General features: G+C 38.0%; 1 protein-coding gene across 1 annotated transcript; it reads right to left on the reverse strand.

The window, feature by feature from the left end:
* Positions 1-464: 464 nt before the first annotated feature.
* LOC101164181 (exostosin-1a) lies at positions 465-27,149 on the reverse strand. The gene is made up of 11 exons (XM_004077767.4): positions 25,288-27,149; positions 10,504-10,597; positions 8,814-8,921; positions 8,396-8,515; positions 5,336-5,468; positions 4,856-4,974; positions 4,436-4,531; positions 3,592-3,681; positions 3,281-3,441; positions 3,015-3,186; positions 465-2,581 (listed from the first exon to the last, which is right to left on the reverse strand). The coding sequence occupies exons 1-11, from the start codon at positions 26,232-26,234 to the stop codon at positions 2,396-2,398; spliced, it is 2,226 nt and encodes a 741-aa protein (XP_004077815.1). The 5' UTR covers positions 26,235-27,149; the 3' UTR covers positions 465-2,395.

The following is a 27,149-nucleotide window of genomic DNA, read 5'->3' on the forward strand; positions in this document are numbered from 1 at the left end:
TGAATGAGCCTGCTGCTCCGATATCTGATGGAAAGGTGATAGGGAGAGAGGGACGTTTCTCAAGCTCGTCCTTAAATCGCAGTTGATCCAACAGCAGACCCGTTTGCATGCCAACTAATATTTATCTCATCCATTGGATTAAGAGAAGTTGAGCTAATGACCACCATTAAATCAAACAAGACTGTTGGCCAAAGATAAGCTCCTGGGTGAAGTGAAACTGCAGCCGTAATGCAACATTTGAAGTCATGGCTTATCAAAAAGTCACATCTTTCATCACACTACTATGACAACCTTGTGCATTTTCCACCAAACTAGTCATGGTTGGTAACATTGATGATTTCAGCATCTTTATTCTTGTCATTTTGTCCTGCAGATAAAATTGAGTTTTTTAATAGGTTTAACCACCTCACTCACCCCCCTCATCTATGAAAAAAGGGTTTAAAAAACAGACAAACTGTGGAAAATTTCTTATCAAAACTTTTATTTTGTGTTTTTGAAAAAATTAGTTTTTATAAAAACTCATTTACAAAATTGTGACTTTCTTTGACGATTTTTCCACTGTCGTAATTCAAAGCATGTCAGCAGTTCCAGCAGTGCGAAGGAAACTGATGAATCCCAGTCTTGATCTCATCTTGATAAATATTCTGTGGGAGAAAGAACTACATGTACTATTTTAACTGTGACATACAGAGCTCCTGGGGTCTAGCATGTGTAGCAAAGCAGTACAATACAATGACTGTCACAAGACGGCAAACATCTCCACATAGGGAAAGCCGGAATGTCAATAATTAAGAGGTGTGATGGCAAATCTCAGGAGCATCCAAGTGTTATACACATTTGTGTTATATGCTCTAAAAGGAAGACAACCACACAAAAATGCTTTAAATTAAACCAAAGAAAGGGTCATATTTGCTTCAAACTGGAAAAAAAAAAAGAAAAATTGTGAACTGTAATTCCTTAGAAGGCACATTCATAAAGAATATATCCAATGCCCCACCGTAACATACATGTAATGAAGGAAAAGAAAAATGTACTCTTAAATATTGCACAAAGGTCATGTTTAAAATTGGACTCTTAAAGCACCATGTTTACTTAGCAAAAGTGTGTATTTGCTTTCAAGCTGCAAACACTTTAACACAACTAAGACACCAGCCCTCCTCCTCTGTGCATCTTCGTCTCCATTTTTTACTCCCATGTTCTTCCAAAGACCAAAAAAAGTTCAACTTGGATGAAAAATACAAAATAAGCACTTCTGCAACTTTTATTCTGAAATATCGGCCTAATTGTCAGCAAAGGAATTTGGATTTTTTTGATTAATAATGTATCAAATAAAATAACAGTAATTTCTATTTTAAGTAGAGTTGTTTAGAACTCATTGGAGATTTTAATTACCTAATGCAAGGGCTGATTTCAAGTAGTGAATGTATGGTTATTTAGATCAATTGAAATGAAATGAAAGAAACAACTGTCCTGGTTTTATTCAAAACAGAATATGGAATATTTTCTAAACAGCAGTCTTAAACATCTGCTCTCACAATGCTAATAAAAAAAAAGAAATGTGACTTTGTGATGATGTTACTAGAAAAAATGTTCAGAATGGCACATAATATATATATATGCTTTTATACCACAGTATATTTATCTTTCGACTGGGAGAATGTAACGTGCTGCACTGAAAATCACAGATGAGTAACAAAAATAAAATAAAAAAACAGCAATGTGGCAATCTGTGCCAGTTTTTCTTTTTTAAGATTTCCACACCCCGATGCTTTTGGATAAATGGTGAGGCACTGTGGATGTCGCAAGGACTTCATCTCCTAATCCAGCTTTCATTTGGGTCTAGTTAAGACATTACATGTAGAGCTGTACCGGCCCTTCATTCACTGCATACAAAAATAACAAAACAATTCAAAATAGTGTTATCCTCTTCACAATTATCAATAGTATATACCATCAGCTAGAAAACATTCAGAAACCTGTGCATAGAGTACAGCGCAGAACACACGCAAGTTTCAGCAGGTCGAAGTTGGATTCTGTTCTGTTGACATCCTAAAGCAGCAAGCTATGATTTCCGGCTCCACCAGTCTGGAGTTTAAGTCCACAGACCCACAAGGTCAGGAGAAGGTCCAGTTATTTGTATGAGAGCCATGAGTCCCATTTACGGCAGTCCCTCTATACAAATATGGAGATGAGAACAGGATACAAACAAAAACAACCAAGAACACAAACAAATAAAGTCTCCTCCATATTTGTTCTAGTTTCTTTACCCCTCTCCTCCTCAAGATTTAATAGACTTCCAGCCTTCAATGATCAGCATGTCATCTGGTTTCCTAAGGTGTCCACCCCCTCTGGCCCTTCATGGTAGTGTCCACGGAGAGGGGGGTCTTTGGAAAGGTTATAGCCTCTCAATGTCTCTGTATTTCTTCCGTAGAATGGAAACCTGGTCTTTAAACAAAACGGGGTCCATCCTCATCTGAGAATGTATCAGCGGCATGGTGCCGAACCAGTTCGCAAACTTGTTCATGCACGTCTGGCGCTGGGCAAAATGGTCCGGGTCAGCCCATCGAGATGCTCGGGAGCTCTGGGGTTGGGGTGTGGGGGTGACACACAAAACAAGAGATTTAAAAAAAAAAAAAAAAATGAACAATGCACAATCGAGTACAGTGAGATTTCGAGGCCAATTGACAGGACTCTAGAGTTGCTCAATCCTCATTGTGGGATTTTACCATCAAGGAAAATGTGTCAGAAAAACATTCACGTGACCAAATAAAAACAAATTTGTTGACCAAATGACAGGAAAAGAAATAAGACAATTGTAGTTTTTATATTGAGGAATTATGTGGAAATAGTGTGTCTAAAATCAATCAATAAAATCAATAAACTTCAACAACAGATGAAGCTTAAGGTAAAAATCTATGAACATTTCATAAATCTTACTTCTTCTGTGCCTTGTTCAAACAAGAGACAAAAAAGAAACAACAAACTGCTCATTATTCTGCATTATTCTGCCTCACCTGTCCCATCATGGTCTCCTTGTATTGTTTCTTTTGGGTGACTTTAACGGGTGGAAGTTTAGTCACAGATGAGACAAGAAAATTCATGAGAATGTCCTCGCAGTTTGACATCTGGTCCACCATTGTCCTCAGACTGGCTGGAAGGTAGGTTGTGTACAAGTAGTGGTAATACCTAAGGGAAAGGCGAGATAGCATAGGGGGAGTGTTGATAGGGCGGTGCAGGGAGACCATTTGTGTTCAATTAAAACAGACAGCAGTCTCAGTACTTGTGATAGATGGCGGCCCCAGTTAGCACCATGGAGTAGTCATTGGTCCACTTGGAGGTGTAGCCCCACCGCTCCTTGTTACTGTCCCAGAAGTGGCTGCGCGCTGGGTAACCAACAATGCGGTCGGGGAAACTCTGCCACACTGTGAAAGCAAAGTCGACCTGGGTGGACATAATACAGATGGGAAAAAAAAACCCAGAGAAAACAAGAAATGAGTCCAGGAGATGAGAACAGTTTATAACAGGAAACAGGTTTTTTTTTTTTTTTTTAAATACACAAAGCAGATACGAGGACATAAAAACAAGACTGACCTCTGTGGTGGACAGCACTGTGTCTTCATCCAGACTGAGCACAGCATCAGTGGGGATCGTGTTGTAGGGTAAAAAGCGGCTGTTTATCACCTGAGGAGATTTTCCAAATAAGTGCATTGTAAAAAGGTGCTGAATGAAAGTAAGTATCCCTTATATTTAGTTCTGTATCTTTCGGTGAATATACACTGTGTGATTGTACAAGTGAAACATACTAGTCTGGTGCACAGCTGTAAAAGTCTGCAAGTTAGTTTGTATTAGAAGCATAGAAAAGGAAGTGTTAATAGAATATGGCATCCTTAACAAAATGAGTGTTTCACTTCCTCATCGTCTCTGTACCCTCAACTTTGCAGCACATTTCAGCCAAAACAAAACTAAAGAAAAGGTTCTTGAGGGCATTTTCTAGGTTTATGTATAATGTACCTAAAGGCAACGGTTTCTTTAATAGGTGACTTTCTTTTTCAAAAGCCAAATAAAACACGTTAACAGTGCTTGGGATCTGGTAAAGTTAAATACTGGAGGAGAATAGGGTGCAAGTGTAAGGCAGCACTGCATTCCTTGGCAAAATAAAAACCAACAAAACAGTAAAAACAAATTTCTTGAAAAAAGTAAGCCAATTTAAAAATCTATTACTTTAATTTTCACGGCAACAACATCCTGTTTTTATCAAATCTTTTCCTTTAAAGCACCAATAAACAGATAAACAGCTAATTGGTGTGTATTGCACAATTCCCAATCGACAAGCATAGCGCAAATTCTTCTGGTCAAATTTCCTAAAATAAGGCCACTAAAACAGTATCTGAAAGAGTTGTTTTTCTCTCTCTCTCCTTTTTGTTTTCAAGTTTACCTTGCTTTCTCCCTCAATGACAGAAATGGGCGCAGAGGTGACAGGCCAGCGGTGCTTGGCTGGAAGAGGTTTGTCAGAGTTCCACAGAACTATCACCTGCACAATGCAAACACATGGAAGAACCTTATCTTAAATTTTTATCATCAATACAAAAAAAAGTTCATGTATTTTTCAAATTACTATCCAATTTTAATATGATTTATAAAAAAATAAAGCATGTAGAAATCAATTTTAACCTAAAAAGGTTTTATCTGTAATAATATTACCATCAAACACACAATGACTTAATGTGAAAGCTAAAAAAACATTTCTTTTTCTTTCTTTAATATTTTTAACATGTTTTCATGAGAAATGATGACTTGCTGGTTTGAACAACCATCTCTGTGCATGCACACACATCAGCGTAACATTTTTAATGACCTGAGCACAGTACTGGGATTTGGCCACAGCTACAAGCAGCTTCATCACTGGCTGGGATTGAGAGACCAGTGGGGTGACCATGTGAATGATTGCTGTGAACTTGGGGTATGGCTTGGTACCTGTTAGGAGGAAGAAGAAAAAAAAAAGCGCTGACAAAATGCTTTATTGCTGTTGTTTACATCCATCACGGTACCGACTCTGGTACTTGGGGACTTAACACGCATTACTTAACAGTGGTGAACAATGACCATATTTAATCTGGAATCCTTTTTTTAAAGCTCCTTTGGTTTGGGTTGTTTAATTCAGAATGTTTTCATGATGTCAAACATGGCTGATCAAGTCTAATTAGACTTGTGAAGGAATAAGTGCTCTTGAAATCCTATAATCCTTGGTCATTTAAACAAGCATAACTACAACATGGCAGTTTTAATTGGTGCTTGTCTTGCATTGTGTGACTGTGTGCATGCATTGCTTACTAACCCAGCTTAGCATAGTAAAAGGGGAAGTCTCCTAAATTAGTAGAGTATTGAGGCAAAGTGAAAAGTCCTCCAGGAAGGCTGTTCCACATGAGGCTACTTCTTGAGGCGTGCAGCAGAACCCGGTCCTGGATGATCTACATTAGTGAAGCGGGAGGAGCAGACGTCAATCAATCTGTCAGTTACAAGGCAATACTTCAAGAATTCATGTGGTACCAAACACATTTGATAATGTTTGGTCCAAGGCCTTTTTTTTTTTTATGTATTCAAAAACTCATTTATATTTGTTGCTTTTTATCAATTTTGTTGGAACCTATATATTTTTTTAAATCTATTTTTTATTCCAAAGTTGATTCTATTATTTCCTTACATGTACATCCCTTTGGTTAGGATTTCTTTTTGTTTTGAAAGGCTTTCTAAATCAAATCTTGATGACGATGATTCTATTTGACTGTTTTTTGTTGGACTGCCAAATCTCGACAGACGATCCTTCCCATCATCCAATTATTCCACTCTACTTTATCCTGCAGTCTGTGAAGAAGGACATTTTATTTTTAGCTCTGCCATCTTTTTTTTAATCTTTCTTTTATAGACAAAGAGGTTTTTATTATCAAATAAAAAAATCTCCATCAAAACATTGTTTGTATAACAAGCTTAGGACGCTGTAAAGTCCAATCAGTTCCTTTAAGGTTTAAACCACAATCGTATGCTCTTCTGGCCCATATGAGAGAAAATAAACAACCATTTCATTTGTTGTATGACCTTTACTGAAATTCTTAAATGTATTTGTTTAGCTTTATGACACACCATGCACACCCACAGAATCCACTCTCACTCCAAAGCTCTAAGGAGACTCAACCCGTGAGAGTTATAATTAGGCCCTAGAACAGATCTTGCTGCTGCAGACCACGGCACACTCGGCTAAAGTCAGACCAGAATTTGTTTATTATTACCTTTTCACCCACACAAGGTAGAATTATTAGTAAGTAGTTGATAAGTATTTTAAAGCGTCAAGATTGGACGATTTATGTACTTTAAAGACCAACTCCTAAGACAATTGTGTTTTTAACATGTTCTTGTGGCATTTTTCAGATGATAGAGTACATTCAGTACAGACCAAATGTTTGGACACACCTCATTCAAATGAATGTGAAGGCGTGTCCAAACTTTTGGTCTGCACTGTATGTAAAGAAAATTAAGCTTATATTTAACATCTAAGTATTTCTTTATTCAAATTGCTGTGAAACAGGAGCAGACCAAAAAAATGCAGTTTGAAAAGGAGTTCATCTGTGACGTAGTAAAATACGCTGAAAATACTTTAGCTACCTGCTCTGCAATGGGGAGGGGAAAGGGGTGGGGTTGCTTAGTGCCAACAGACCTGCCCACAACTCAGAGGTGATTTTCTATTGAACCACTGTTGCTCTGCAGATTCGACAGGGTTTTCTGATTTTGGCTAAATATGCCTTAACCATATTCAAAAGACCACTGGGAACACTTTTAAAATAGATCAACAGATGATCGGAGTGGGACTTTAACAGAACTTTTCTAGATAAATGGAAAAATACTTTGATTTAGAATCTTTATTGACTTTAAGATTTATTAGATTCTAGCTAACTGACAACTTGAATCCAGTACATGGTTGACCTTCTGTTGTATTATTTTCATCTAGCCAATTCCAGAAACAGGGTTAATATCCTGACGGTGTAAACAGCTCCTTGGAGCTGCAACCAAACCCTGCTGACGCAGACGTTCCACATCTGCCTTTTAATGGCCCTGATTCACAACAGCAGGCACAACACCTTTGCAAAATGATCTTCAGATGGCAGCTAATGGTTTAAATTGCGGTTGACAAATTGACCTAGAAAAGAGAAGTATTAAAGAGAAGTAAAAGCGTATCTTTACGAGTCTACATTCCACATCCTGTCCAGTGTTGTTCCTCTTATCAATTTTCATTCCTTTCTCTTCTCATTTTCGCTGGTTTGTAATTCTAGCCCTATGAGCAGCATAATAGCTTGTTACTCACCAAGAAGAAAACTGATAGACTAGGGAATACACTACTGGCAACACTAAGAGGCAAGCCGCAGCAAGATGCAACCACAAAACATTGTAAACATCTCACTTCCTCCTCCTTCTGGTTTACACCACCGTTTTTATACGTTTAATGCCTGTAATCACAGATCCTAAACTTATTTTTCATCTCAATACAAAACCAAGAAACACTGGAAGAAAATGACACTTTTAAACCGTAAGAATGTATGTATAATTTGAAAGATTTATAACGACTGAATACAAGAATCTATTTAAATAAACCTTGTATAACTGAAATCCAAGAGGTTTTGGAATCACAACACTTTTTAAAAAAAGTACTATGTAGCAAACTAACTGAAAAACCATTGATTTTATAAACTGAAACCGACATTTGATCATTTCATAATCATTAGGGTAAGACTAACATGTTTAAATCCCTCCTAAATCCTCCTGATGTGTTTTTTTAAGGAAGTCAATCACTTTGAACTTCAACTCTTTGGTCCACTAGTTGGTGGAAGTCGGATTTGGTCCTTCGTCATGAATGACTAAACTGGGTTTATTGTCATTGCAACAAGTAAAGGTGCACCAAAACTCCATCAGTAACACTATTTAGTAACAAGAACTTCCACCTTAAGAAAACATTTTCAAGCCATTAGAAAGCCAGCCATTCTTCAGTCTAATGGGTTGAAATCATTGGACAAAGTGCTGATATGGTCGTTTTGTAAGCAATTTGGTAGTGAAGATGGAAGTATAGGAAATAAGGTCAATTTCTGTGGAAGAATGAACTCCTCTAGATCTGAGGTTATGGGCTGAGATTTTAGTTATGTAGAAAGGGAGGCTGTGTGATTCTATGTTGTTCTGGGAACTGGGTTATTAATTTGTAAATATGACGTTTTTTGACCTTAGATTTTTTTTTTGTACTTTAATGAAATAAATAATCCATTCACAAACAGAAGAAACTGTCTACTAAAGCAAAACGTGGCTGCTTTCAGAGTATGCCTTCTTTAAACCCAAACAGCTGTACTTATGTGCGTACCTCCAGAGTGGTTAGTACGATCTTCTCCAAAGAGTTGAAGTAAGCTTCCCACAGGAACTGTGTCTGCTGTCTCAGAGACAGAATCTTATCCTGGTGGATGGAACGCACAGTTGAGGGAATCTGAGGCAGAGATAAGACATGTTAGATAATTTCTCTTGCTAAAAAAAAAGAAAGAACAATTGTAACTTGGCAATCAGTTATTTTACTGAGTTACAACGCTTTCATACACACAGACATTCAAGAATATAGCAATCTAAAGCAATTCATATTTGAATAAACCAATAAAAACATGCTTTTTACTACATGTTGAGATGCAAGCTTGGATTCTGGATTAGAAGATAACTGCTACCACAAATACAAAACCTGCTTCAATGATCTGTGCCAACTTAACTGGCACAGATGAATATAAAATATGTACCTGTAATAGCAGCCGTTCATCCCCAATCACAGCTGCTGTATTCCAGTTGATAATTTCTGAGAAGGGAAGCTCCCAGCCATTACTTAGCATCACCGGCACACATGCTGCCTGCAAACGCAACAACATGTAGAAATGAATGAATTCAGCTTCTGTCTAAAAACACATGAAAGTAGCTATTCACAGTATTGAAAAATGCAAACTAATCGTAAATAAAGCTTTAGAGAGTCTGGTATAAAGAAGATACCGTTCTGTTTGCTAATTTCCCAATCTTTACAGATTTAGACTTCACTTTAACCCACTTAGGAAAAAACTACAAACGAGTATTCATTTATTCCAACTTCTACTTCTTCAATGAAAAAAAAAACACAAAATAGTTAGAATAAATAAATAAATGGTTGAACAGTTAACTTTGACAAAATTAACTTAATCAAAAGCTGCTCTTTGAAAAAGACGTCTCAATAATTGTCTAATGCAAACACTTTTTAGACACTTTAAGAACCTGAATGTGTTTATCCAGCAAAATACATTTTATTGTCATTTTTAATGTACTGCTAATAGAGATTGTTGGTTGCAGCTGAAGAACATGGCACTGCATGGAGTATGTTTTTCTGTATGAATACAAATCCATCATCAGTTTGTGTTTGTGTCCTTTCATTGCCGCACTAGTGGCCTCATGCCAGTGCGGCCAGCTTTCTAATCGGCTAAGCAGGATCCTGGTCACTGATTGGTCGCTACACATGCATACGACCAGGCACCAATTCCACTGAAATAGAGCTGCCGTGCTCCTCTAATCTCCTTGGTGTCATTAGCAAAGGTAGCAATCTGCTCAAAGGCCGCCATGCTTTACCTGCTTATCTTGTCTTAAAGAGCAATCCACTCAGAAATCTAGTGGAGCAACGCTCTCATTACTCAGCATTTAACTAAGAGGCAACAAAAATGCAAGGCACCAAGATTGAGTTTTCTACATTTTATAGATGTTTGTAGAATACATTTTTCTAATTTTTAAATTCAGTAAAAACGTTTAAAAGGAGCAGAAAAATATGCTAAAACTTGTTTAGTTCAAAAAGGAAGATGCACACGAATGTGTTTGTTTTCCGTTTCCACATACGTGTCACCATCTTTCTTAACTCAAATAAGTTTATTCCTCTAAATGTCAGTCCAGCCCTGTGCATCCCAGCCTCAACAAAACGACTCGTGTTCAGATGAACACCTAACTCGACGTATTGAACTTGCTTTCAGTTTGACGTCTCACCTTGCTCCTAAATCCCTGGAGGAGCAGGTTTCTTTACAGTTTCATTCAGTTGGAGACACAATGTCAATTCCCTTCTCTGAAACGTAAAGTAATTATTGCTGTTCTAATTAACCTATTAGACAATTTCCTGTGATTATTTTTAACCCAGAGCACTGACTGAGGCACGGTTAGCAAGGCTGATATAAATAAAACAGCCTGAAGTATAAACATGCTTGGTCAGAACCCCAAAAACAGAGATTCTTAAAAAAACTCATAAAAATGAGGAAATACAACCAGAAGATCACAAACGGAGGACTTAGGTGGACAAAAGACAAAAGTGAATTGTCAAAAAAGAGAGATTTTTTTTAAAAAAAAACACAAATTTTTTTTAAAGCTTCCTAGCTGCATTTTATCTTTTTTTTTTTATTTATGTGACAATTGACAGTATGGATGACTGACCTGCAAAGCCTCTAAAAAGCGAAAGGAACCCAGCCGTCGACCTCGAGGTACAAGACAGAATGTGGAGTTATACAGCATCTCTCTGTAGTCATACCTGCAGAACGACACAAGGGAACAGAAAAGGAATGAAAGCCAATCTGTAAGCATTCTGACCTAACTGTTGGTGGTTTATTTTAATGTTGGAGGTTAAAAAAAACAAACAAAGTAAATTAGTGAACAGAAACGTGAAAGTCAAGCTGTTTTTATTTTGAACTGTATTTCTTAAGTGCATGTAGTAGCCCCCCCACACACACACACACACACATCCACACACACACATCCACACACACATCCACAACCCATCATGTCTTGCTCTTCCTCAATCCATAACTCTCCTCAGTCAACACTTGCTTGATTAGTGAAGCTGCTTGGAATTCTTTCACTCTTATGAAAGCAGGAGGATGAGAGAACCCAGGCTCATGTTTGCTCAACATTGTTGAGCATTTGGTTGGATTTCATTAATCAGGAAAGGAAGTATTTGTTTTCAGTGTTTTCCATATCAAAGCAAATTTACATGCAAATGTGTGCCACGTGAGCTAGGTTGCAGCACACCAGCAGAGAAAAGAAGTACCGCTTTAAAGGCAAACGGCTAACTTGTGCACACAAACCAAGTGCCTAGAAGTTGAATTTGTAAAAAAAATAAAATAAAATGACTAAAGACAGAAAATCTGTAAACGAATTAACTTGCAAGTAAAAACCTATATCAGCAAGGATTTACTATTATAGTTCAGAAAGTTCATAATCTAAAATCATTTGATGCGTCTAAATTGATTCAAAAATTGTTTTTTTCTGCATTGAGTAACAACACCAAACAATACCCTCAGATCAGTAGAAGGGAAAACCTTTCAAAGTAAAGTAATCCTCTTATTAGCTCTCAATGGAGACTGGAACATCTACTGTAGATGAACCACATGTAGTGAGAAAACTCACTACTGTAACTAAAACTTGTACTAAAAATTCTGTAACTTCTGTAACTACTGTAACTTGTAACTAAAAATTCACATGAATTAGAAATAAATATTTCATTTAGTAACTTAATTTTTCAAGCAATATTTTTACAAATATGCACAAGTTTGTTAGGAAAACAAAATTATTACAAATTGAATAAAATTTGGGGGGAAAATGAATTACATGATGATAATCTAAAAGGCTCTGTTGTATGCTTAAACGTGTAGTTTTTACATAGAGCGACATCACAAGTGCTCATTTGGAACTGCGTACCCATTCGAATACCGTGAATTAATTTATCACTGTAAGTCCATGGGAGACTTGACACAATCCACCATTAAGCAGAACCAATAATAATCAAGCCTGAACTGTGTGACTAGCATCTTGGAAAACTAGAAAAACACGGGTTTAACTCAAACTGTGAGACCAGGCTGAGTTCAAAACTCAGAATCAATCATACTCCATGCCATCACAAACTCAAAGAGGACCAGATGTTCCTCGCCTCGCATACCTCAGTTCTTCCCTTCTCCTCCAGATGGCTGCTGGTGGGAGGCTGCACCCCCGCACTAAACTATTCAGTGTGAGTGGCAATGTCAAAAAAAAAAAGAAGAAAGTATTTCTATGGTGCCTTTTTAATTCACCATAACTGTACAATTTCAAAAAGTCAGATCACAAAAGATGGAATCTTTTGCAGAGCTGTGTGAAATGCTTTAGCCAGACAGAATGCCTGTGGTGAGCAGTCACATCCACCAAGGATTCAAATTCAGCCAGCTGTGCAGTCAGGACGACCATGCTGTTGACATTTCCCAACCGTGCGGGGAATGATGGTTAGAAATTGCCACCTTATTTTCAACAGGCAGTTCTTTCATTTTTATGTACTTGCTTTTAACCGAAGCAAAGCCAACATTCTTTCATTTTGTCCAAGCGTTATGCCTGTTTTTTTTTTTCATCAATGTCAACTGCACACAACAGTCCCAACTATTGCCTTCTTAGATTGCTTCCAGGTTTGTTAAGATGCACCCAAGTCGGGGCTCCTCTGCTTACCACATTTTATGGTTAAAGAAATACAGAAAATGCCCAATTGTAAGAAGCATCAAAAATCAAATCAGATGTACCAAAGATAAATACGATCAGAATCTAACAAATTATCGTGCTTTTTTGGAATTTGTTGACAAATTTTCTTTTTCATAATAGAGGCACATAGTTTTATTCACTTTTACAAATTGATATATTGTTTTGGGTTATTAGTCTCCAGATTGTATGAACCTTTTGATTGGTTTTCTGGGAAATGGATCTCTTGACAGTTTTAATTGTCCTTAAAGAAACATTGTTGGGTGTGTGAAAAATCCCCAATTTAAAAACAAAATAACCTCACAAATATACTGTGCTGAATTACAGAGTCACAATGGCATTTCAGTTTTAAGCTCAGTACCTTTAGGGTGGGTTATTTTCAAAAATCGGGAGCAGAGTGACACAAGCAAAAGAAGTATTTATGGTTTATTCAGTTTAAATCTGGAACTATGACCAAAAACATAAAAGTCCAGTTACAATGTAAACATTCCCATTGTATCTACCAAATAATAAAATTACATATTTCACATTTTCAAAAATGCACTGTTGCAATGGGAAAACACATGTATCCATCTAAAAAAGCAAATAAATAAAAAAAACTCTTTAGCCAAGTTTACATAAACCCACTTGTTTATTAATTATCATCAAATGTCAATTTTGGTTAAAGCAGCCCAGTATGACAGAGAAATACAAAGTGAGCCAGATAAAAAAAAAAAGATCAACTAGTCTCCTAGCAACAAGAATGAATAGTGTAAAAAGAAAATGTGAAGCTCACTTTGTCAAAGACTGAAAAGGACTCAGGAAAACAGGCAAAGTGTTTGTCTTCAATTATCTTTGCAAGAGACCACACACTTGCACAACTGAGACTGGACAGCCCTGACCTCATCTACATACTATGTAGACTAGACGAATGGACCATCTGAATAGTGAAAACCACTGCAAAATAAAAACCTTTGACTACACTTCTTCCACAGTTTGACTTTAGCAAACTATTTTACAATAAGCTAGCGTTTGTTTGTTTTATAAGTGGAAAAAAAAAGAAATCGGTTAAAAAAAAAACCACAGAAATCGTCACATGTATATGCATGCTTAGGAGGCTACAAAATCTACAACTTCCACTCAAGCCTCTGGTTTCTTCAGATGTAAAACTAAACTGGGTCAAGTTTGGAATCTCACAAAACTTGTTTATTTATGCTGATGATACTGTAAAAGATTACAAAAACATATTGCAGTGGAACAGCTGTGAATCACTGTCAAAGATACATAAAGTAGGATTACTCCCAAAACCTTTCCAAAAAGTAGAATTTACCAAGAGGAGCTTTGTGTTGAAAGTTTAAAAACTAATCATAAAACCATTTTAATAAAGTAAATCTCCCTTTACTTCACATGTCAAACTAAGGTTTTGTCCATTTTTCTGAGTTTTTCCATTGTTTCAAACTAATGGGTTACTACGAGCTCAAGTCATAAGGATTTCGCCATGAAAGGAAAAATAAACCTCAGTAGTTTGAAAACTTCAGATGTTGGTTTTCCAGGCTAAAGATGTATGTATACAAGTCTTAATTCCAGGTTTGTTAGGATGCACCCAAGTCAGGCCAGCTCCTCTGCTTGCCACATTTTATGGTTAAAGAAATACAGAAAAATATACAGAAGCATCAAAATGTTTGGCTTTTCAGAAATTATTAAAGACAATGAAAGATCCCAAAGAACTGGAATACGATGTCCGTTGACAAAACAGATTATAAGCAGAATCATTCGTCAAATAACAAAAAGGAAAAGTTAGATCAATGAGGGTTCTCCTTTTTCAGCACACACTGTAAACCTAACCATCAATAAATGTAAGTTCATAACCTATTTTAGAAGCCAGCATATTTGCAAAGATTGTCACAATAACTTACTTAATGTTATGATGCTGAAAATAGACCTCCTAGTGGCCTAAAGGTGGGACATTACAGATTAATGACTGAGCCTATTATGAATGAGCTTCCCTGCAGTACTTGGGAGTAATGGCATAGTTAATCATGACTTTTTCCCCCTGCAGCCACGTTAAATGAGAAAGGCTGTTGAAGCATTAGCACAGGCCAACAACCCTTATGGCAGGTTAGAGGAAACAACACTTGGACAAAGGAAATGGAACACAGCAAAAGACTTCAGGATAAAATAACATTAAATGTAAAATGAGGGTGAAGACATCAAAATAAACCTATTTGTAAAGGTACTTGAGAATTTTAAAGACGTCACTAAAATTATAAGTCTAAAGTACTATACTCTGATAAAAAAGGTTATTACGGTGTGCTTTACAGTGACTTAAAAAAATGTTTTAGTTGAAAAAGAAAAAAAACTTTAACCATACCCTGAAGGGGTCTTTGGCGCATTCATCTTCTCTTGTTAATAAGTTCAACGACAGCTTTATAAAACATTTACAAACACACGGGGGGGGGGGGGGGGGGGGGGGTACAACTTCCCCACATTCCATGACCTCAGGTTAATTCACCTGATTACCAAGTTTCAGACTGCTATTTTTCCACTTTTGTGCATCTTCAGTCTTCACCCGTATGTTTTTAATCGGGGCAACGTCAAAAATAATGTTTTTCTTTTGTCTGTCTTTCAGCTGCACCTAAACTTCACACATAAACAAAATCATGTGCTCCTTATATGCAGGATAGTACAACATTCAAAATATCTAACAAGCCACCAAACATCTTGAGTCAGACTACTTCATTAGAGGGATTCAAGCGACTACAATGAGCACAAAAGATTCCCCAATAATTCAACGATCTCACAATTCTCTGAAGTGTTTGCCATTAGAATCAAACATAGAGCTTGAGATTAATTTAAAAGAAAAAAAACACAGATCAGCCTGAAGGAAAAAAGATCAAATAGCCCCTACATGACATGCCCAGAAGCAAACACTTTACTACTGTGATAATCATTTCTACAGAAGAGAGACAAGTCAAGGTCAGAAGTTTTTCCTGAAGCTTGAACTGTCAACAGGAAAATACAAAAGTATACCATTAATAGTGACTGAAAGCTAGGCAATGCCATGAGGCAGTAGGTAAAGATGAAAATGGTGAACTGCAGAGTGATAAATAGGTGGAATTTGAAGACAAAAAAAAGATGTAAAGAGACAAAAAAAAAACAAGCTATCAAAAAAGGTCGTTTGTGGAGAGGAAACACGGATAAATGACATTAGGTTGGTGGTAAAACAAAAAACATTGAGGTGGTACAGGCTGGTGCCCATCAAAGAGTAGTGACTCTTTAATGCTAAAGCTACTATTACAAAAGCAGAGAGGGAGAGAAGGGAACCGGATAAGCCTATCTTAGTTCAGAAGAGTATCAGCGGAAAATCTGCTATCAATGCATCATCAAATGGACTTGCAGCCTGCTTCGGATCTGCTGTGATATCCATCATGCTGGAGAATTTAGATAAAGCCTGGCTGCCGAGGATGGGATATGCCTGCACAGAGTCACTTCTGAAGGGCTTTGTGTTTGTGTGTGGGAGTGATTTAAAAACCATGTCAGAGGAAATACAACAACTAACAGGTCATGTGGGAAACATTTGATGTTTTTTCCAAGGGTCAATGAAAAGATATTCAAGTTTACATGTGTATAACACACTTGTTTTTAACAAAAGTCATCTAGACAGCAACCCGACACGAGTCTAAAATCACCCAGCTAAACTTTGCCTTTCCTAAATTAGATACAGCAAATCAAATTTAATTTAATAAATCAAAAAGAACTACACAGAAAAATAAACTTTTGTACACTCCAATTAATAGGCTGGAAAACTAAATTCTAATCTGTGCACACATTTGCTTCTCTAAAGTAGATTTGATCCGATTAGGACCGTTTCAGATGAACTCTTACATAAGAGGAATAATTTTTGTTTTTTATGATTATTGTGTCCTTAAGAGTGATCTTTTTTTAAAGTCTCACTTTTTTATTATATAAATCAAATGTTTACAAAAATTCATATGGTAACAAATACTTTTATATAGTCATGTAGTATTTTTTATTTTGTCATTTAACTAGAATTTTACAAATATAAAGGTCATAACTGTTTTCACTAATCACTAAAAATTATTTTTAAGGAATGAGTCAATGATACAATTTATTTTGGCTTGATCTCCAGCTGTTGAACAAAGTAGTTATACATTTGTGTGCAGTTGGGCTACAGCTTTTCCACTTGAACTTGAACAGCAACACATAGATAGGCAAGTGTAGCCTTTCAAATCTGCAACCTTAAATGAACATTTATGAAGCAATAAAAGTGGCTTCATTGTGGTGTTCAAAGTAGAAATTAGTGTCTAGCCAAGTCAAGCCTCAAAAAATGAAATGTGTCAACACAGCATTTTAACTCTCAAGAGAGAATAGATGATTACCACACAATTACAAGACCAGACGAGAGGAAAGCCTCACTGACACGGTGACAAAGAGGGAAAGATTAAAGGCTGGCAGCTGCGGTGAAGATGCAGGCTAAAGCGTAAAATACAGCAGATTTCCTGAGAGCAAAGGGAAAACTGCATGTACTTGCAGAAATTGTGACATTTTGCTCACGCAATGATATTGCTAAACAATATAAAATATTAAAATACAAAGTTTAGACTCAACTGCAGGGATAAGGGCTCTTTTGCACTGAAACACTATTCAAATGGACAGGGAAAAACGCAATACGTAACCAGTAAATAGGTTTCCTAAACTAATATGTTACTAGAAATTCATTTGTGACACTGTTTCTAATCCAAAAGGCAGGACGAGGGCAGTGGTGCATAGATGCAGAAATACTCCATACAGAAATAATTAGTAAAAAGTGAGAACAAACACAGAAAACTAATTTGCAAAGACTGAATGTAAATCCTAAAAAAAAAATAATGGAAAAACATACAGTTACAAAAACGGTTAAGTGTTTCTATTGTAAAAGTCTAGTCCTCTGATATAAAGCATTTTATCTATCAATGTAGAGCCCAAAGCTAAGAGTACTAGCACAGTCACAACTGCCCTTGCAGCTGGATATGGGCTGCATGGGGGCAAATAATGGGCAAACTTGTATGGGGCACGCAGCTACATGCCTTTACAAACGAAAAACACTGATCAGTTAACACCCCCCACCCCAACACATAACAGCATTGGTTTTTAGAGAGATCAATAATTCTGCATCCAGGATTTTCAACATGTGTCATTGTGCATGAGGGATAATGGATAGAAAAAAAAACATCTGTCATACTCAGCAGGTAGCTGCCCTTCTTGGTTGACGCAAAAAGTGTGTGATGGCTCATGTAAATACTGGCTTACTTAATGATGACACACTTCCATCAAGTCGCACACACATCCCAAAATCTGGACACAACTTCACAAGCTTTTGGATAAGAGCACCATTAAATATTAAATATTCAAAGGCTGTGTTCTTTTTATAGCTCTTCTTGAGCAGCTCTTTACAGGTTGGCATCTGAATCATTTTGACACAGTCCACTAATTACATTATTCACATCAGCAAAGCACAGACTAGATTTGAGTGAGACTGCATTCTCCCAAATCTAGTTTTTATTGACACAACAGCAGCTTTAGTAAATCTCCTCATTAACCTTTTATCATTAGGGCCATAGGCCATCTTTAATCACAACTTGATTTCCCTTTGAAACACCTTCATTCTCACAGCCTAATTAGTTATGGCAGAAGTCTTTCTGTCATACTGTTACCTCGGTGGATCACCGCTGGCCTGACAGGCGGATATCCCTTTCCCCTTTTCACACTCTCAGCATTCCAAGTCCAATAGATCACCTGAACATGGCCGCCAAGGACAAGACATACGTCATTGTCAGGACCAGAGCTTGGATGTTGGGGGAAGGGGGTATCAAGCAATACCCCTGCTCTTTGTCCAAATCCACAACCACATATTGATAAATGACTTCCCCTCTTTACCATTACACACAAGGCTGTTTTCCCAATGACCATGATCTTCACTTCTTCAAAATAGCACTGTAGGCTGTTTTTTTACTCATATCATTCAATGCTGATGTTATTCATTCATTGATTTACTTCTACTCTTTGGTTTACGGTGTAAATGAATTCACTGGTTTATTTAGATTTAAGCAAATGGGTCAAACCAGAGTTCATTCGCGTTTGAGCCAAGAACAATGTTTTCAGCTCATCCATAAATGTGCTAATTTTGTCAGCATGACAGTTCAGGTGAGACTGAGCAATGCACAAATTGTTGTATTCAATTTATAAAAGAGAAAAATGCCTGGTATTAAAAGTATAGAAAAAATTTCCACATCATTGTAAATGATGGTTGGGTTTTTTTAAGCATCATTCTATGCTTATATTTTTGCTTTCTACATAAGAAATGCCTATTGTGATACTGCAGTGGTCAAACAACAGTCCATTTTCCTCCATTTGATAAAAAAAGCAGAAGTCATGCATAAAGTTACTGCAGGAGTGTTTGGTGGATTCATGACAGAAACATTGACTTAAAAGACAATACAAGGATTTAAGAAACCGTATAGTTAAGGAAATAAGATCTGCAAGTATCAATTTCATTGCACAAAAGAAGTGCATTCTCTTTGTTTTAGAGATGTGCAAAGCACTAATAAGGCTGACAGAGCAAAAAAGGGCCTTAAAGAAAATCAACAAAACCAATCAACAACCTAAGCTAAGGAAACATACTTGTAAAGAACATCGCTTTCTCCAACAATACTTCAATAAGCAGACAATTTATGGTGCAGTGTGTACCCTGAATTACACAAATAGGACCTTAATTTTTCTTTATCAAAATGCAAGTAAGTGCAGTCTGGGTGAAATATATTGGGATACATAGTGGTTGAAAACAATGTCACATATTTTATTGACACATCTTTAGTGCGAAATTGAACCACTTGTTCAATTCTGTAGGAAACTCACTGTACGCATAAGAAAAATCAAGTGTGTTAACACAGCAGATAAAATTGAGAAAAGATCCAAAAGTGGCTGATGTGCAGAAACTCAGATCGACCATCCTCCTAAAACGATTATCATTTTCCCCAAAGCTCCGTAAAGCCTGCATCAGGTTGGCTAGCAGCCCTCCGCCTGGAGCTTTGGCCAATACGGGGGATTAAAAACTCTGCTAGTCTATAAATACACCTGGCAGACTCACGTCAGCAACCAACCAGCGATTGCACTCACCTCTAATTGTTAGATATTTGGCATGCGTTTTCCTCTTTTCTGATTCTCTACCTCCGTCGTTTCCATCCTAATGCTTCCTCCACTTTCTGTCTTTGTGTTGCCATTTCTACTGCTAACTTCCTCTCAGTTGGTTTTCCACTCTTCTGTGACTCTGCCCTCGTCTCTCACTTTATCCTGATCGTGCTCTCTTGCTTGGCAAGGTCTCTTAATTGGAAACAAGCTGTGAGAGAGCTTTAAGTTTGAAGTTAAAATTGCATCTGACCTACCTCCAGCTGAATCTTTTCTTCTATATTTTGGCTGCATTGCCAGGATAAACAGTGGCCCAGAACTGATGTAAAAGAGGACAACGTGAAGAAGACAGAAACAAAATAATAGGAACCAGAGGTTTGTTAACAGCAGCACAGGGGCAGACTGTGTTTACTGCAACCACTATACCGAAAAGAAAGCAAAAGTTGACATTTAACAGTACGTCTTGCATAATTCAAAAGATTTCTCACATCTATTTAGCATTTCAGAATCTAAAAAAAATATTTAACAATTTACAATGCCAGTGAGGCTTAATAGATTTACTGTTAAATTAAAGGGTTGCCTCATCAAGAGAATGAACAAGAACTCATCACTAAAGATCCTAGGTATTCAAAAATCTATAACACTGGTCACTGAGCTTCAAAATCATTTTTGGATTATAAACGCAAATTAAAAAACATTGACCGAATAAAGTCCACAAATATAAGCTTTAGATATTTTAAACACATGAAAAATGTAGTTATACCAAATAAATATTTGGTATGTTGATTCTTCATAAATCCAAAAAAAAAATGCCAGTCTTTCCATAGCAGTCATTGTGTGAAGCTGCTTTGAGTCAGTCATAACTTCCTTGTTGTGAGTGGGAGAAGATAAGAGGGATTTATAGCACAAAGGCCTATAGAAACAATGACTTCCATCCAGCTAGACTGCACAGTCTGACCTAAAGGGCTGTGCAATGGGACAGTGTAACCCAACACACACAAGCCTTTATGGTTAATACTTTACAAAACCAAACATGAAGATCTGGGTAGTATTCAGTCTTTACTTCCGTGAACCAACATCCTGTAAGAACAACGGTATGCTGAACAGTTGATATTCAAACTTACTTTTCTGTGCCAGGATTGCATTCCCTTCTGCTTAAAGTTTTGGAGCTGGAAAAAACTACAGTCTGGCTATCAAATTACAACTGTCCAGATAAAGCCTTCCCACTTGAAGAATTAAATCAGAAGCTAAACATTTTTAGATCACGCAAAAAAAAAAAAAAATATATAAAAGAAATTAAGTAAAGACTCAGATTAATCAGCCAAGGCTGGTTACAAGCCAAACAGCATCACTATATTTTTGGTAACAAGACATTTTTTTCTCACATACTTAAGTTAAGGGAAGACCGATGTTCATCATCTTTAGAGAGCAGAACCTCCGACGTGCAGTGCAAGCAGGAGATTTTTACAGTAATAATTGCTTGAGCATACACAAAATTTGAATTAAATTGTAAAAAAAAACAAAAAAGGGGGGGGGGGGGGAGTAGAAATTCCAGATGGGATGTAAATAGTCAGATGAATGATCCTAATGTTGTTCACTTTCCTCGGATACATAAAGACAATTCTTCATCTGGGCACTGTTACTACGCACGACAGGACTCAAAGTGGTTGTGCTTACTCCTTTCAGACTTGTTATGGTCTCCCTTCATCGCCAAAATGCAAATGTCTGCAATATTTCCGAATTCACTCACTGCTCCCCAACCCCCAAAAGAAGAATCCGAATTCTTCCCATAGCCTTCTGGGTTCTCCCCACCCCTCCAATTGTTGGGGCACTTGGAGCTTTAATGGTGTCCGAACCTGGGGAGCTTTTCTTGAAAGTACTTTTTCAAAAATTATTTCAGTTTAAGTGATTCATAAAGGTTTAAAGGAATTGGCATATCGCTGGTATTTATCAAAACACAGAAAGTCAGCTGATCTAAATCGACTCTGCATCAATTTACACAATGCTGACTTTGCTGTTACTACTTCATGGGACACTGCTAAGTGTGACGGAGGTCAAACAAAATGTTAAGCCGTTCCGCAATGGTGCAATTTCACAAAGACAACAGAGCAGATAAAGTCACAGATGCACAGACTGTGTGAATGAAGCTACAAAACTAAAGAAAAAATGTTAAGCTTTAAACCAAAAAGCAGCAAACATGAATAAGAAATTCTTTATTGAATTAAAAAAAAACATGAAATAGTCTATGTTTTTGACTTTCTGGTTGCACATATCTTTACCAATCGTTCTCAACATGTTCAAAGAAGAAAAAAGTTCAATTACCCACAAGTTCTGGTAAAACATGGAGCCTGCTAATAGAAAGGCTGACTTACAAAACAAAGCTCGCTTATCATAAATACCTAATACAATATCATTTAGTCACACTTTCCAGTGAGGCTTTTGACTTTCTTGTCTGTAGTCATTCACACAAAGCCAAGCTGCCATTCATTCCATCACTTTGGGGCACATTTTCTCACAGCTATGTTGATGTTTTCCAATGCTCAACATGACAAAGTCGTGAATTTTAAAAAGCTTCATAATTCATTTAAAAACAGGGCAAAACATATCAAGTTTTAGATAATGTGCCGCTTCATTAAAAAAAAAAAGAAAAGGCTTCTGATCAGCTGCTAGTTACCAAATGAAGTTGTTTATATTACCAACATTTCAACACAATAATCTTAAGACTTAGCATTTCCATATTAAAAACAAATAGTGTGGTTTAGTGTCATGTGTGGCTTATGGATGCAGATAAAAGTAATAGCCAACCTCCGCACACAAAGCCACACAAAGAAGCATATTTACAAGTAAATATATAAATATGAAATCAATGAGGCTGATCCTCAAACCAAATGACTAAAAATGAGAAGAAAAAGTTTGCACACTGCACTGCGGTAGCTGTTGTATTCGAAGAAGCACAATAAAAAGTACCACAGGCACACAATATTATAAGACACAAATAATGATATATTGAAGAAATAGCAGACAGAATAGAACTTTCTATTTCCGTGAAGGCTGGTTAGGCAATACCCTAACTATTTAGTAAAGAAACAAAATGAATTTTTTTTTGTATAACACTTAAAGGTTTGTATTTATCAAACCTTTAAGTGAAAATAAAAAACATGATAGAATTTTTTTTTTTACTTTGAATTTCTATGAATCTGTGAGCATGCTTTTCGACTCTAAAGTCCTTAAAGTAGAATATTTATAAAGTAGCTTCCCGATGAGCAGATGATAAAATGCTGACACCAAATAATCGATTTCTAGTAAAAATGTTCTTTGGTCTGGGAGGAAAAACCAACCTGCACACTGACAGGAGTGTAGCTTACAGGAACTGAGAAGCACTGAGCTTGCCGTTACTGTGCAATACAGCTAAGCTGGAAAGCACCAGATAAAGCTCAGTTCTTCACTAGTGCCACTTATTGACAGAAAGATTAACATTTTATTTGGGCGATGGTGCCACTGCCACCATTCCCCCTGTGTAGTCATTTTCTTAGGCAGGCTGGCAGGAAGCAGTGATATGACAAAGTATAGCTGACAGGATTTAGAGTTTCTGTCAGAAGAGTAATGGGAGAATGTCATTTTCTTAGAGAGTAAATGAGCCTAACGAGCAACACTTACATCGTCTTAAATGTAGTCATACTGTGAGGAACATTAAAACTCAAGAAGTCCTGTAAATAAAACTTAACTAGCTTACAAAAGGGAGGGTGCATCAAACACACGTCAATCTTATTTTTCTGGGATAGGTATAGAAGCAACATAAATCTACAGTTCATCAAACCCACACTTAATTTCATTTTAAAGTAATGTCTTTTTTTTTTGGGGGGGGGGGGTTATTTCATTAAAATATGCAAGAATCCACCTTCCACCATTGTTAAGTTTACTGTATATCATTAGTTGTGTGAAAACTGTTTTAGGTTGAAATTTTGACCAAAGAAAATAAGCATTTAAAGTAGGGCTGCACGATATGAGGAAAGCTCGCGATATGCGATATTTAAGATTAATATTGCGTCAACGGTATAATTTGCGGTATACAAACAAATAAAATAAACAAAACATCATTCCCATTTCATTGCAACAGTTTAAAAATTATACTCCAAATGACCCTCATTGACATAGGAGACAAACATCTAACATAATAGGCCTCCATCCAATTGGTCAACAAGGTGAAGGCGTCCATCCGATTGGTCAAATGCATAAAGGGATTTATTTGATTCGTTAAATGCTTCAAGCTGCCTTAAGGTTGTATTAACACATTTAAGGTTTACGATTTATTGCGATTTTCACTGTCTTTTGCGATATGCATATTGCAGAGCTGGATATTGCGACAACGATAAATTTGCGGTATATTGTGCAGGCCTAACTTAAAGAGTCTAGATCATGCTTTTCGTAAGCCTTTCAGGGTAAACTATATCCACACACACATATATACATAGATATACATTCATTTGAATGAGAAAGTGTGTCCAAACTTTTGGTCTGTCCTCTATATATTTATGATGGTTTTTAAATGAAATATTAGTTCTTTTCGCAGCCCTTTTTGCTTCCTGGAAGTAAGACGATTCGATCTCTGAGGTACCGCCTTTCACTCCTTGTGGGTGCCGGCCTCAGCAGCGTGTCTGCGTTTCACCCACAAACACAAACAACGCCTGAACTTTTGCAAAGATGGATGTGGATAGAAAATGTAAGTGTTTATGCCGATCACTGCTAGCTCCGTGGAGAAAGTGGGCGGGGGAGGGGGTCCTGGCAGCACAGACTCTTTCTATGTCACAATGAGAGAACCCGAACCCGCTAGTTTTTGAGGATTGGGAGGGGCTGGTGCTCAGAGTGCAGGTTTTTAGAGGAATACTCAGAGATGCATGAATGGAGGAAAATACCGCTTTGAGGTGTTTTTTTCTGAGGAATTAACCTTGTAATACACTTAACAGCTCATAAAAATTGATTATGCATGATATAGACCCTTTAATCAAATTGTGTTGAATTAAAAGAAGATGCTGACACAGCACCCAATCAGCAGAGGGGGTCAGACGGGACACCCACTGGGGCCACTACATTCCTGGCTGACGCAGCTGGGAAATGACTGTGCAAACAGGAGCCAAAGTGGCTTCCCCTTACTGGCACCAGTGCTTTGTCCTTACTAATCCTCTCCACAGAGTGCCAGTCTAAGACCCAGCACCATACAGTCATCAGAAATAACACGCCATAGTCTGGGGGTAGGATCCCACCGGACCGAGCCAGAAGACAGACGCCAGGTTGCTCATTCCACCTGCTCACAAGGCACGACTTGGTTCAGTCATGTGGCTAGAGTTCACTTCAAGCTAATAACACACAACCTAAACTATTGTTTAATCCGCTTTTTGTTCCAACAACCCCCAAAAATGGTTGTTTTTGCCTTAAAGTTTAATTTATATTAAAAGAAATGCTAATCAATCAGCTAGGAGACAGAGTGGTTTTAAGACAGAAAAACAAAGCAACTGAAGAAGTAAAACTAAACAATGAAACAGACCAGAGTGAGAATGGACTTACTTGTCATACTCTACGTTGTCCTTATCACAGCGCACATCCTTGTGCTTCTGCCAGTCTTTCCCATGCTTGCAGGTGGTGAGAAGAACCACGTCCTCTGAGTTATGTACATGATATAAAGCATTCCTAGTGTCTGAGCCTATTCCAGTCAGATAGCGCTTGCCTTTAAAAACAAGCATGTACTTCCTATAAGGGGGGATTGTGTTGTGTTTCAGGAAACCCCTTTCCCCCCCTGTCCTGGGGTGGTCTTTAGAAAAAAGGGGAACAGACACATCAAAGTTGGGCCTAAAGTTCTCTGTGCTGATGCTGGCTTTGGCCAACATGGCAAAGCCAATGTCGAAGCCCAGATCTTCCGTGTAATCTGGCCAGGTGCCGGAGTATAAATTGAAAATGATGTGGTTTCTGCCTTCATTCCACAGAGGAAGGCTCTGGATCTTTGCTTTTAAGTTGTGAACATATTGAGGCGAAAGCTGGTCCCGATCCAGAGTGTCCAAGCTCAGGACAAATAGGCAGGCCTTTGCCGGGTCTGGGGTATGGAACCTGGACCCCTCAATTGAGGACAAGATATTCTGGTAACTCTCAGAAAGCTTCTCTCCCTTCTGCTGGGGGTAAACGTAAACTTTAAATCCATTCCTCTCACACAAAGAGAAGTTAAAGCAGGACTCCATTCTGCAGCGTCTTCCAGTGAAAAGCCCCGAGTTGGAGTCCCTTTTCTGTCTCGGAGATATGTCTTCGTGGAAGTCATGGTCCTTTTCCCAGGTACTGAAAACCTTCAGGTACCCCTGGAGACGGCGCCACGGTGCGCCAGGGTGATAACCGGTGAGGCTGTGGTCATCACGCCGGCCGGGACCCCGCCTGGACAGCGGGACTTGGATCCCCCCAAAGCAGAACAGCAGAATGAGACTGGCACCCGCGGACAACAGGATTAAGTAGCGTTTTTTGGCCTGCATGTGTCCAACGGTTAGAGACCAGGCGTCTGGCGATGAATCCAAGCAGCCCCGAAGTTTGGGTCTCACCACCTCCGGCGAGAACGCTCCGCCATCTTCCCCCGAGCTGCAAGGGTTGCGCGTCTCCCTCCTTCTGCTTCAGATGCCGTTCACAAGTCCGGGAACTGATCCAACGCATGTGGGCGATTTTTTAATATTCATCCACCGCGTCCCCTCGCCAGCCGTGCCACCGGGTAACTCGTTTCTACACAACAGAGCGCCGCAATCTGGGCATCTCGATTCAGACACTACTTTTTCAGAGAAGAACAATGCCACTTTCCGAACACATTCAACACGACCAACAATAACACTGCTTCTGATTAAAACTAACGTCGATACATATGATAGCATGAATTACAGCAGCAGAGTATCCCGGACTTGTTGCCTGGACACTGAACTATTGTCCCTAACAAATAATGACGAACCGGTCACGGGATCGCACCCAACATTAGCTTTGGTTTCCCGCATCAAAAGAAAAGACAAGCTTATATTATAGCTGGTAACTGAACACAGCATTAGTATTTAGTTTCTGTCTGTAACAGCCCCCCTTTTACGCTCATAAACTAGCTAGTTTCGGAAAACATTCCCAGTTAGCTTCTAAGCTAATCGTTCGAATCAAAGAGGCTTTAGCCGTAAATAAAGGAGCCAAACGGGCGTTTTGCTGAAAACCATTGTCGCAGCCTTTCGTGGACAACTTATCTCCTTCTTTTCCCTCGTTTCCGGTAAAAGAGCGTCTCAGAATTGCGCCAGGCGTCTGAAAAGCACCGGCGACGGCTCCCTCACACAAACAAGAGTGTTGTAAAGACCACAAGCCAAGCAGCTCAGCATGGCTGGGCCGTCCCACCAGCTCCACCGCTGCCGCTGCTGTGCCGTTCCTCC

This window comes from Oryzias latipes, chromosome 16, assembly GCF_002234675.1.
Source record: "Oryzias latipes chromosome 16, ASM223467v1".
NCBI classification, from domain to species: Eukaryota; Metazoa; Chordata; class Actinopteri; order Beloniformes; family Adrianichthyidae; genus Oryzias; species Oryzias latipes.

Bases quoted from the DNA above. Each gene is read 5' to 3' on its own strand.
- LOC101164181 (XM_004077767.4), bottom strand. From the start codon at position 26,234: ATGCAGGCCAAAAAACGCTACTTAATCCTGTTGTCCGCGGGTGCCAGT. The intron at 8,922-10,503 runs GTCAGTCATCCA...TTGCGTTTGCAG, and splicing joins GCTTTTTAGAGGCTTTGCAG to GCAGCATGTGTGCCGGTGAT. The intron at 8,516-8,813 runs GTACATATTTTA...TCTCTGCCTCAG, and splicing joins ATGAACGGCTGCTATTACAG to ATTCCCTCAACTGTGCGTTC.